General features: G+C 44.4%; 1 protein-coding gene across 2 annotated transcripts in view; it reads left to right on the top strand.

Moving 5' to 3' along the window:
• Nucleotides 1-13,430, top strand: part of SMO (smoothened, frizzled class receptor) — a 75,881-nt gene that overhangs the window by 23,383 nt on the left and 39,068 nt on the right. For both annotated transcript variants that reach the window (XM_063926719.1, XM_063926720.1), the window contains exons 3-6: nt 1,152-1,361; nt 1,553-1,725; nt 4,075-4,294; nt 5,780-5,903. In XM_063926719.1, the coding sequence (XP_063782789.1) occupies nt 1,152-1,361; nt 1,553-1,725; nt 4,075-4,294; nt 5,780-5,903 (727 nt within the window). The remainder of the gene's footprint in view (nt 1-1,151; nt 1,362-1,552; nt 1,726-4,074; nt 4,295-5,779; nt 5,904-13,430) is intronic.

Consider the following 13,430-nt stretch of genomic DNA (forward strand, 5'->3'; position numbering starts at 1 on the left):
AGGAATGGAGGTAACGGGGTCAGGCACGGGGGTGCCAAATAGAGTATGGAAGGCTGCAACTTGAGTGGTCGCGGATTTAGCTTTCGATGCGTTACCAGAGCGGCGCCGTCTTGTCATCTGTCTGAGTGAAGAGAACAGAGTCCCGGACAGTTCCCAAAGGAAGTAAAAAAAAAAACTTGATGACATATCTCAATTAGAAGTATAACCCGTTATCCCCTCTGCGTGGCTTGGACATATTATAGCATAATATACGTCAGGCCAGCACCTGTAAGCACTGGGGTAGGCAGTGTGGTAGCATACAGGACACGGTTGTGGACGCTCCGCTTTTGGTGTTCACATAGCCCCGATGGGAGAGCCGCGTTGGCATTGGTGGTCGCTGGGAAGATGGCCGCAGCGAGGCAGCAAGGGAGGCAGCTCACTTAATGCACCTTATTCAGGTTCCCCAAACAGATCGCTCCCGGCCGCTGGCTCTCGTCTCGATCCGCCAAGCGACCGTCGGAGGTTGCAGTGATGACGGGGAGTGCGCCGGGTCAGATGCCGCGAGCAGCCGTCCGCCACTCCGCGTCTCCCGTCCAGGCCTCAGGCAGGGTTTCAAGAAGATGGCGGCCGCCGTCCCCACCGACCTCGCCGTCTGAAGCCTCAGAGTCCGGCAGCGGCGGGTGTCCACGAGGGCAGTCAATGCAAGGTGGGTGTCCTGTAAGCCCCACGCAGAGCTCCCGAATCGCCGGGAGGGGTACACGGACGTCTGGTACACAGGCCGGGGTCCGCAATCACTCCAGGCCCCGGCTTCTGTCCGGGGGGAGGGCCGCAACCCGCAGGAGCGCTAAAAAGCACTCCCCGATTCCGCGGCGTTCCCCCAGAGCAGCTCAGAACACTCCACCGGCAATAAGGGAGACGGATGGATGTGGGTGAATGGGCCCAGGTAATCAAATATAGACTTTTATCAGGGGGATTCACAGGAGCTCTCAAGCTGTGTGTCTTTCTCCTCCAGCAGCCAAGCCACGCCCTGGGGGCATAACTTCTAAAAAGCATTTGACTTATTTTCTTAGAGTGGTATCCATTTCATTTGGATGACATGTCTACAAGATTTGTTAATGCAGAAAGCAGTATGTGGGTTGCTTCTAATTATTATAATCTTATGCTGATTGCAGAATGAGGTACAGAACATCAAGTTTAACAGCTCAGGACAGTGTGAGGCACCTTTGGTCCGCACAGACAATCCCAAGAGCTGGTACGAGGATGTGGAAGGCTGTGGTATTCAGTGTGAGAACCCACTCTTCACCATGAAGGAGCATCGTGAAATGCATGTCTACATCGCCATATTCAGCTCAGTCACCATATTCTGTACCTTCTTCACTCTGGTAAGCAAGTGTGCAGTTAAAAACATTAATGAGGTCACTGAAACATGTGAGTGCTCAAACAGCAAGGCTTCTGTATGTAGGTTACTAAGATTCTATACAATGCAGTGGTGAGAGGATGTGACAGACCTAAGTTATAGTGATATTGAGGAATCATTGCTAATTTTTTGTTTGTCCTCCACCCCTCTTACCAGGCCACATTCTTATCAGACTGGAAGAACTCCAACCGTTATCCTGCTGTGATTCTTTTCTATGTTAATGCTTGCTTCTTCATGGGCAGCATTGGGTGGCTCGCACAGTTCATGGATGGTGCCCGCAATGAAATAGTCTGTCGGGGGGATGGCACAATGAGGCTCGGTGAACCCACGTAAGTTGTATTCATTTATATAAAAAAATTATCTGAAGCTGCTAACTCAGGGCTGACAGGATAATGTTTGATTCACCAGTCAGACTCTGTCATAAAAGTATAACTAGCGACGGGCAACAGAAGGTATTGCTGTTTATACAAAAGTGTGCTGCCTGCCTTCCTTTGTGTACCAAAATCTAGTCTCTTCCTGATCTGATGACATGGTGTAGTATACCCACAGAAGTGTACAACAAAAATACTATAGACCAGATGTAATGACGCCCAAGATCAGCAGAGGTGCGAGATGCTGACCGATAGCAGACTTTTTTTAAAGGGGCAATCACTTATAATTCAAAACCATGCCTTGTAATTGATTTTTACGAAGCCGACGGGTGAGTAAGACGTGTTCTCCACTCTCCCCAACCCCCTATCTCTAATCCTTCGTCCCCACAGCCTAACCCCCCTGTAGGTGCCTAAACCTAACACCCCCCCCCCCCCATAGCCTAAACCTATCCTCTAACCCGCCCCCCCACCCCTAACCCTCCGAGGAGGGGTGCATAACCCTACACCCCTCCCTGCAGCCTAACCCTAACGCACCGGGACTCTAACAGCCTAAACCTTACTTGTTTAATTTTTTTTTTTTTAGTAAAAAAAAAAAAATGCATTAAAAAAATCCCTGATTTCACACCTATTATACAGTTATCCAATGTTAGTTGCCACTTTTTTTGGGTACAGGGTGATTTCCCCACTTATCCACACACTTAACATAGGTATTACCAGCCAGAATTATGACTCGACTTGGTGGAAGCCTTTTTGAGTTGACTTGCACTTTAAGCAAGAGCGCGTATATGCGACTAATTGAATTTGAACCCTTGTCTACACACAATACATAGCAAAAACATTAAGATATCATAGCATGCAAGACATAAGTAGCAAAGCTGAAGTAGCAAGAGGACAAAGGGCCTGATTCAGAGTTGTGCGCAATGACCGATATTCACACAAGTGAGCAATTTATCAGCAGTCTGTTCATGTGCTGCTATCACACTGCGCAAGCTTCAAGGTCCCGCTATGATCCCGCTCACAGTGAGGATTTCATGGGAAAGCGATTAACAGGAAGTGACCATTTGGAGGATATTGACAGAGAGTGGTTGCAAAAAGGCAGGCGTATCATTGTCATTTTCATGGTATGTATCTGACATCAGCTGCAAGCTTGTACGTACAACACGGCGCATGCGTCACTACTGACGTGTCCAGTCTGCGTAACCATAGGGCAACCCTTAGCCTCCATGTTCCTCAATTTTGCATATAGGCTGCGAATGTGTATTCAGCTGTGAAGGCTCCGGTGGGCGTCTCTTTTCATTTCTGGGCGGCAGCTTCACTTGCTAACATTAGCAGTTCTGTAGCCTAGAAAATGGCATTTGTGTATAATTCTGAATCAGGCCCATAGTTATCTACTTTAATATCTTGCCAAGATTGTACACTTACAATGACCTCTCTAGTTTGTCTTGTAGTCATATAAGTAGAATATTCAATTACTGTCACTCATGATGTGTTATGCTTCTGTGTGCTGTTCATGTACTTCTGCCCCATTTTAGAACTCTGCCTTCTGCCCCATTATAACTTTATAGATATATTGTATTTGAATACTGGAATTGATAAAACAGTGTACACAACATATTTAGGGGGTAATTCCAACTTGATTGCAGCAGGAATTTTGTTAGCAGTTGGGCAAAACCATGTGCACTGCAGGGGAGGCAGATATAACATGTGCAGAAAGAGTTAGATTTGGGTGGGTTATTTTATTTCTGTGCAGGGTAAATACTGGCTGCTTTATTTTTACACTGCAAATTAGATTGCAGATTGAACACACCGCACCCAAATCTAATAGGCCCTACACACATGCCGATCTTTCTGCACGATATGAACGATCTCGTTCATTAATGAACGAGATAACGTTCATATCGTGCAGTGTGGAGTCACCAGCGATGAACGATGCGCGGCCCCGCGCTCGTTCATCGCTGGGGACATGTCGGCTGTGCATGCAGGCCAATATGGACGAGATCGTCCATATTTGCCTGCAAGTCTACGGAGCCGGGTGACGGGGGGAGTGAAGAAACTTCACTCCCCCCGTCACTGCCCCCCCGCCGCCGGGTCGCCCGTCGGCCGTCGGGCATCTCGGCGGCACCTCGTTAAATGTGTAGGGCCCATAACTCTCTCTGCACATGTTAAATCTGACTCCCCTGCAGTGCACATGGTTTTGCCCAACTGCTAACAAAATTCCTGCTGCGATCAACTTGGAATTACCCCCATATTTAGTTGTGTTATATAGATATGGCATTTAGCTAACACTCTTTAACGTTTCTATTGCAGATCAAATGAGACACTCTCCTGTGTTATTATATTTATTATTGTGTACTATTCCATGATGTCAGGGGTAATCTGGTTTGTTATGCTGACTTATGCTTGGCACACATCCTTCAAAGCTCTGGGCACCACTTACCAGCCCCTCTCTGGCAAGACATCATATTTCCACTTGGTGACGTGGTCCATCCCTTTTGTCCTCACCGTGGCCATCCTTGCAATAGCTCAGGTAATTGGACTCCACAAGCCTGTGTGCACTTACCCAAAAATAACTTTCCTGACTGGACTAGACTGTATTGTCAACGTAATCATTACAACTCCTCTTGGTGGTATTTCAATGTTTCTGGGATGTCAGCTTATCTGCTTATTTGTCCTGACTCTATACATATTTAAAGTTTTAGTTACACCCTCCCTGCTCTATCCATGTAGATTTCTACACACAGCTCTAATGCTGGCCAATCACCAGGACGACCAGCATCCAATCCGATTCCAGTCTCGATTTCCCTTCAATTCCCTCGGCAGCTCTAGACATACAATTTGGTGCTGTGAACACATGACAATTCGTTAAATGATTGATGGTGTGCCTCACCCAAAAAAAATCCATGGAACTGCCCCTCAAAATCGTACGATGCATCAAACATGGGGGCCAATTCAGACCTGATCGCTGTGCTGCTCATTTTGTTGTCCTGCGATCAGATAGTCGCTGCTCAAGGGGGAGTGTAAATTTGCCCTGTGCAAGTGTACGATCGCATGTGTATTCTGTGCATAAATGCCCCTCAGTCAGCAGACAGCTGCAAATCCGTTCGCAACTCACTCACCATCTAATGATTTTTCCAGTGTGTGCGCGCAGCCCAGGACTTACTCCTACGGTGCGATGACAACAGGCTGATTGGGTCCGGAGCTGACATCACACACCCTCCCAGAAAACGCTTGAGCATGCCTGCGTTTTCCCTGACACTCCCAGAAAACGGCCAGTTACCACCCACAAACGGCCTCTTCCTGTCAATCAGTTGGCGAACGGCTGTGAGATTTAGATTTTTGCATCAGCCTGTCACTGTTTGGCGACCTGCATGTGCATTACGGTGCATGCGCAGTCAATCGATAATCGCTCGCTGTGCGAAAACGCACAGCAACGATCAGGTTTGAATTGGGCCCTTGGTACGATGTGCATACAATTGCTACGGATAATATGGGCTGCACGTATGATAATTTGATGCGACGTGCGACCCGCGGGCCCACAAATCACATCATGATGTGCACACAATGCGCCAAGCGACGCGTCGATATCGTGTATTCATACACTATATCGACCTGATGTATGGCCAGCATAAGCCTACAGAGTTCAACATAGAAGTAGAATGTTACAGTAGGATACATTTGAGTGCTTTCAAATCTTATGCCACCTTTTAATTCTTTATGCTGCCCATCGAGTACAACAATCTATATAGATTGCATATTCTTTAAAGCATTTATTTTTACCATGTAACCAGTTGACAGTCTGTTTCACCCAGATTACCAAACAGCAATGTTTTATTACTGCAAATATCTTGTTCCTTAAATGCAATACCATCTATTATAATTTTATTACGTGCTGAGCCATAAAAAGTCACCTTGAATTAAACGGTAATACTGAAAAATCCTACTCAAAGAAGCATTTTCAAAAGCACTAACCCTACAGTATGTAAGATATTTATTCTGTGTCTTGTTTTAACAGGTGGATGGTGACTCTGTAAGCGGGATATGCTTTGTGGGGTACAAAAACTATCGCTATAGAGCTGGCTTCGTGTTAGCCCCCATTGGAATAGTACTGGTTGTAGGGGGTTACTTCCTAATCCGAGGTAAGAATAAGCAAATTAAGAAAATGGTTGTTAGAAAGTATCTCACAACTGAAATAACATATAAGATTAGTTGTATGTCTTTGTCCTTGTGGGCCAGCTGAATTGGATCTCAGCTGATGACTAGGCTTCTCCTGGGGTTGGGTACGAAATCCCATCAGATACTGTCCTGACCCTAACCTCCCCCTGGTGCCTAACCCTGACGCCTGTACTTACCTTTGGGATTCATCGGGATTCCGCTGTCAGTATTCTGACTGCCAGTATCCTGTCTGTATCCCTTCTCCTGGATCTGACTATTAAACAGTGGTGGAAGTTCAGCCTCGGCAGGATCCAACTCCGTCAGGGCCATTATCAATGTGGCAAAACGTTAATTTAGCATATTTTTTGTCATTAGTATTTTGTGTTGCAGATGTTTTTTTTTTTTTTTTAACATGTCCCTATGTTACTTCTGGACCATTGAATTGTTTTTTGTTTTGTTTTTCTCGCAAAAAATTTGTCTGAAAAACTGTTTCATGCAATTCCTATATATATATATATATATATATATATATATATATATATATATATATGTGTATATATATATATATATATATATATATATATATATATATATATATATATGTATATAGGGATACAAATCAGCCGGCACTCATTCGTGTATCCAACAGCTAGCCCCGGTGCCGTAGTCCAGTAAATACATGTAGATCCAAATGCGGAAAAAAGGCACTCCAGAGGCGTAATGAAATCAGCAAAGTTGTATTAAAGTGACGTTTCGGGGATAACCCCTTCCTCAAGACATAACCAACAAGAAAACATAGTGAACTTACCAATATAAGTACCCCTGGACTAGCGGCATCCTCCTCCGTCTCTTCCGCCGCTTCTTCCGTCTCAGGCCGCAATCGTGATGCACTTCCGGGCTGTAGCTCTGCCTAGGTAGGCATAGCAACCCAGGCCGCTTGCGTTTCATCCCGGGAGGCTCGTGTTGCAGTCCGGACTCAAGAGCGCTGCGGGTGGTTGGAGGCTAGTAATACCGCATAAGTCCTTACAACATCTATAGAAAAAAACATATACATAAAATCAAATGGCAATGGAGCAACATTAATATGGTTTGAGGGCATCTCTGTCCCGACTAAAAACAAGCTGGGACAGTAATAAACTGATCATATCATAATACAATATAAGGATACAGTAATGGCATTCAAACCTCCAGATCAAAAATTAAGGATATAAGCTCGCTACATCAAACTATCCCAGTTGATTTTGTCATTAAGCCCATTGGGCCACATAGTGTTGAGTCTGAATATCCATCTAGATTCCGCCAGAAGTAAAGCTTTCTGGCGATCACCACCTCGAATAGACAGTGGAATATGGTCAATCATGAAATATTTTAACATGGATAATGAATGACCCATAGATTTAAAATGGCGGGCCACTGGCTGATCTAAATTCTTGCCAGCTAAACTTATTGCAGAACGATGTAAAGCCATTCTATCCCTAAATGGCCTTGTGGTCTGTCCAACATAATAAAGCCCGCAAGGGCAACAAATTACATACACCACAAATTCAGTTCTGCAGGTAAGGACATGCCTAATCTCAAAGGATTTCTCACAATGTGGATGGGAGAATTTTTTACAGGGCTGCATGTATTTACAGGTAGTACAGTTGAAGCAACTATAGCATCCCGGAGGTTTATAATATACATTAGGTAAAACCTCCTTGTCTAGCCCCGAGATATCAGATCTAACCAGCCTGTCTCGGAGATTGCGACCCCTTTTATATGCTGCCATGGGCCTGGTTTCTCTAAAGCAGGGTAATTCTTTATCTGATTTGACAATTGGCCACAATGCTTGAGTGGCTTTGTTAATAATTGGGCTGGCAGTGGTAAATTGGCTGACCCAGGGGATACGTGTATCGAGCTCTCGTACTTTAGATTGTAACAATTGAGACCTAGGCATATCCAAAACCATAGTTTTTTGCTGACTCAAAATTTTAGGATCATACCCACGCGAGATGAATTTCAAAATAAGATCATCTAAACGCTCAGGAAGAGTAGTATGATCACTCACTATTCTGGCTATTCGCATCATCTGAGACAGGGGTAAACCCCGTTTGAGTGCTGGTGGGTGATGACTGTCAGCCCTTAGAAAGGTATTGCGATCAACATTTTTGTAAAAGATATCAGTACTGATGGTTCCATCTGAGATCATGACCTTGACATCTAAGAAATGCATAACATCAGAGCTACAGGAATACGTGTACTTGATGCCTGAATTTTGGCTGTTAACACTGCACATCAGATCATCAAAACTGTCTCTACTCCCGGTCCAAAGGATGAAAATATCATCTATGTACCGGGAGTAGAGCAGGAGATGCTGGCTTACATCGGGGCGATTCAAAAAATTACGTTCTTCTTGAGCAAACATAAATACATTTGCGTACGATGGGGCCACTGCCGACCCCATCGCACATCCCCGACGTTGCAGGAAAAACTGACTATCAAAAATAAAAAAATTTCTATACAAGGTCAGTTCCAACAGCTTAATAAATAAATTGTGGTCAAAGATCTCAGGATCAAGGTGACATTCAAGAAAAGCACGCATAGCCTCCACACCTTCAACGTGCTGTATGGAGGTGTAGAGGCTACAGACATCTAAGCAACACATGATGGTACCCTGTGGGACTCGTGACACATCAAGCAGTAATTTAATAAAACTGGTGGTGTCCTTTAAGAAAGACCGCTTCCTTAACAATAGGGGTTGTAAGATAAAATCCAACAGCTGAGCTATTGTCTGTAATAGCGAGTTCCTGGCCGATATGATAGGCCGTCCAGGGGGGAAAGCACTGTCCTTGTGCAATTTCGGTAGAGTATAGAGCACAGGAGTTACTGGGTGCTCTTTATAAAGAATCTTCTGTAGAGATGGAGTCAACAGGCCCTCTTGGACAGCAATATCAAGAATGGCTCTCACTTCACGTTGGTATTCTTTGGTAGGATCACCCGGCAATTTTATATATACAGCTGGATCAGACAACTGACGAGCAATTTCAGCCCGATAGTCTGTGATGTTTTGAACCACCACAGCCCCGCCCTTATCGGCGGGCCTAATAACTATATCTTTATAGCTGGCTAAATTTTTGAGAGCGATGGTTTCATGGTGAGACAAATTCTTGCGTATACGCCCTGGAGCAGAAACAAATTTAGTGACGGAGTCATCCAAGAGTCTGTTGAAAGTTTTTAGTGACGCATTTGATGAAACAGGATCAAATTTAGAACTAGAGTGTAGATGCAAAAAAGGATCCATAGGAGTAGTTGCTGTAGTAACCGGACGAGACTGAAAATGTTCTTTTAGTCGTAGTTTGCGTGCCAATTTATGGTGATCTTGTTGCCAATCAAAACCATCGTGCATGTTGGTCGGCACAAAGGATAAACCTTTCTGTAGCACTTGTACTTCGTCGTCAGTTAGTGATCTATCGGATAGATTGAAGATTAGCGAATCTTCTTTTTGTCGACATTTCTGCCGCCTCTTGTTCTGCCCTCCCCGACGGGTGGACGATCGCTTGAGTGGCTTGCTTGCTGAAGATCGTGGCCTAAAGGGACAATAGTGCTTGATTGACCATCTTCGGAATCGGTGATACAGAAATCACTGTCACTGTTGCTGTTAGCTGTATCACGGGCAGAGCGTTTTTTCTGCCATGGTCGTCTCTTTTGGTAACGAGCTTTGCCGCGATATTCGCCCTCTGAGCCAGATAACCAGCGGTAGACTCTGTTTTCATCGTAGTCATTATCAACCGTGGATCGTTTATTCTTCTTAAATTTAAGTAGATCTTTTCTGTACTGTTCACAACTCTGTTCAAGTTTGGTGACCCAGCTCGCATTATTCGGGTCATTCAACAATTTCTTGGACTCTTTCTCTAGGATCTTAATTTTAGCACGAGTAGAGTCCAATTCAGAGCGTGACTCCTCAATCACTAGAATCATCAGATCTAGTGCGCACCTGTTTAGGATGCCAATCCATTTTCTAATGAACTCAGGATTACCTCTCCCGATCGTCGGGGTATTTCTGCAACGAAACCCCCGAGGGATTTTCTTATCTCTATAATATTCTGTTAGAGAGGAGGCATGTAAGAGATAATCCGTCTCTCGACGTTTGAGCTTAAAAAGCTGAAAGTACACGTCTTCCATGGTGAGCTTGGCATCATACCCGGGTACTTTCTCTTTAAGAAGAATACCTTCTATTTGCTCTGGGGTAAAGCAAAAAATCTCACCGGGCGGTACTATAAAATTTTGGCATCCTGCTGGATCTTGTGAGGCTGAAGTGCCACTGGCTGAATCCATAATGACAATGTTGCATACAAATACCACACCAGTGCAAAACCGCAGTGCAAGTTAAAAAAACAGACAGCCTGGCTTAGCTGTCTGCAGAGGCACAAATAGGTCAGTCCAAATAGTCAATGCAAGATAATTACTGTAGGTGCCATGCAACACGAACTGCAGAAACCACAGTTCCAATGTACAGGGATACAAATCAGCCGGCACTCATTCGTGTATCCAACAGCTAGCCCCGGTGCCGTAGTCCAGTAAATACATGTAGATCCAAATGCGGAAAAAAGGCACTCCAGAGGCTTAATGAAATCAGCAAAGTTGTATTAAAGTGACGTTTCGGGGATAACCCCTTCCTCAAGACATAACCAACAAGAAAACATAGTGAACTTACCAATATAAGTACCCCTGGACTAGCGGCATCCTCCTCCGTCTCTTCCGCCGCTTCTTCCGTCTCAGGCCGCAATCGTGATGCACTTCCGGGCTGTAGCTCTGCCTAGGTAGGCATAGCAACCCAGGCCGCTTGCGTTTCATCCCGGGAGGCTCGTGTTGCAGTCCGGACTCAAGAGCGCTGCGGGTGGTTGGAGGCTAGTAATACCGCATAAGTCCTTACAACATCTATAGAAAAAAACATATACATAAAATCAAATGGCAATGGAGCAACATTAATATGGTTTGAGGGCATCTCTGTCCCGACTAACCACCCGCAGCGCTCTTGAGTCCGGACTGCAACACGAGCCTCCCGGGATGAAACGCAAGCGGCCTGGGTTGCTATGCCTACCTAGGCAGAGCTACAGCCCGGAAGTGCATCACGATTGCGGCCTGAGACGGAAGAAGCGGCGGAAGAGACGGAGGAGGATGCCGCTAGTCCAGGGGTACTTATATTGGTAAGTTCACTATGTTTTCTTGTTGGTTATGTCTTGAGGAAGGGGTTATCCCCGAAACGTCACTTTAATACAACTTTGCTGATTTCATTACGCCTCTGGAGTGCCTTTTTTCCGCATTTGGATCTATATATATGTATATATATATATATCCTCAGTAAAAATGGATATATGGAAAAAACAGCTGCGGCACTCAGGGTCTTGTGAAAAAGTCAGATTTGTATTTGCATCACAAAATAAAACACCAACGTTTCGGGGTGTCTAGCCCCGTTGTCAAGATGTGACACATCTTGACAACGGGGCTAGACACCCCGAAACGTTGGTGTTTTATTTTGTGATGCAAATACAAATCTGAATTTTTCACAAGACCCTGAGTGCCGCAGCTGTTTTTTCCACATATATATATGTGTGTGTATATATATATATATATATATATATATATATATATATATATATATATATGTATATGTGTATATATATATATATATATATGTATGTATATATGTATGTATATATATATATATATATATATATATAATGTATGTATGTGTGTATATATATATATATATATATATATATATATATATATATGTATGTATGTTCCCAAATGACCGGCACTCCAAACAACTTGTTAATTACCTGGGTGCCCTCCCACGGTCCAGACAGAGCAGAAACAAAGAGCAAGTTCAGGCGGCACTCCACGGATTTACAAAACCAAATAAGACAGCTACACCAGCTTGATTGTCAACGTTTCAGGTGCTATTTAATTACACCTTTCGTCAGGATACAAATAAAGAAAGTACAACATACCTTATATAGATCACCAGTGTTCAGACCCCAATCACCTTTGCCACCCTTTTCCGGTGACGGGTGCCGTCATTAAGCACGGCCATCCACAGCTGACAGGAAAACGGGTTGCCATAGCAACCCCCAACCAACCAACACGTAACCTACGTGCTCCAGACCACCCACACCCCCGGAGCCCGCCCAGCGGCATCGCGTAAAGCCGCGTCTACCAATGAGCGGACGGGGGAGGCGGGGGCCCGTCGCCTAGGCAACGAAATGCTTACCAATGTGACAACAAACAGTGTGCGGAATCATGCTGGAACATAACACAGGCAATCAAAGCATATAACAATATCACATTGTGGTGCTTCGTCATGAGTACAACAACTAGGTTTAAATAAAAGGTCTGGATGCTGCAATAATCACGATATTAATGAGTCGGTTATCTAAGGAATTACGGCAGTATTGCGGTATATATTAATGATCAGAAAGCTATTACTTTAAAGCTGGTAACATCCATGGAAAAAATTCCTAAAGGCATTGATTAACCACCCTTACAACACTAAATGTGTCAAAGATCATAGCAACAACATAGCCAAATATAATATTAGTTTATGAATCCATTCAGCAATAAGCCGCCTCTCCTAGAAACCGAATTAATTAACAGTTAAATGTGTCATTAAATAGAAAGACTCATTATCGCTGCTAGCAGACCTATTAGGTATACAAAAAAACATATTTGTTGATGCTATTACCAGGCCTATTATACCCAAGCAGAGACAATACTTTATAAAAAGCATAGAAGAGATAAGTTTTCATTTGAGGCCCATTGGTGAGACAGTGTTTAAAGTTATTTATCCAACGTGCCTCCAACTGCAGCAGCTTATTTCGGTCGCCCCCACGCGGTAATGGTGGAACATGGTCCACCAATTTGTACCGCAAAGTGGCCATACTGTGGCCCATTTCCTTATAGTGACGCGCTACTGGCTGTTCGGTGGCTTTACCCTCCAAGGCCATTCTGATGGCGGATCTATGTTGTGCAGCCCGTTCCCGAAAGGTGCATACCGTTTTGCCTATGTATGCTAGACCGCACGGACATTTAATGATGTAGATAACAAATCTTGAAGTGCACGTCAGCACATGCTTAATGGCAATTTTTTTACCAGAGTGGGGATGCAGTACCACTGGTCCTGTTTCCAGGAATCTGCAAGTTGTACATCCCGTACACTTGTAGGACCCCGGGGGCTTACTCAAAAAATGAGACCTGAGCTCCCTTTGTGGTGATACTATATCAGAATGTACCAACCAGTCTTTTAAATTTCTTCCTCGACGATGACACTTGAGTAAGGAGCTGTTATGGAGCGCTGGAATCGAGTTGTCTGTACTGACAATGGGCCAGAGTATGTTGGCATTTTTCCTGATGATTGTACTGGCCGTCGTGTAAGTAGTTACCAAAGGAACTATCTTCCGTTCAGATTTACTTTTTCTACGTAGGCATTCTTCACGTGATAGTGCCATTGCTTTTTCTTTGGCCTTAATCAA

The sequence above is a fragment of the Pseudophryne corroboree genome, chromosome 6, assembly GCF_028390025.1.
Source record: "Pseudophryne corroboree isolate aPseCor3 chromosome 6, aPseCor3.hap2, whole genome shotgun sequence".
In the NCBI taxonomy this organism is placed as follows: Eukaryota; Metazoa; Chordata; class Amphibia; order Anura; family Myobatrachidae; genus Pseudophryne; species Pseudophryne corroboree.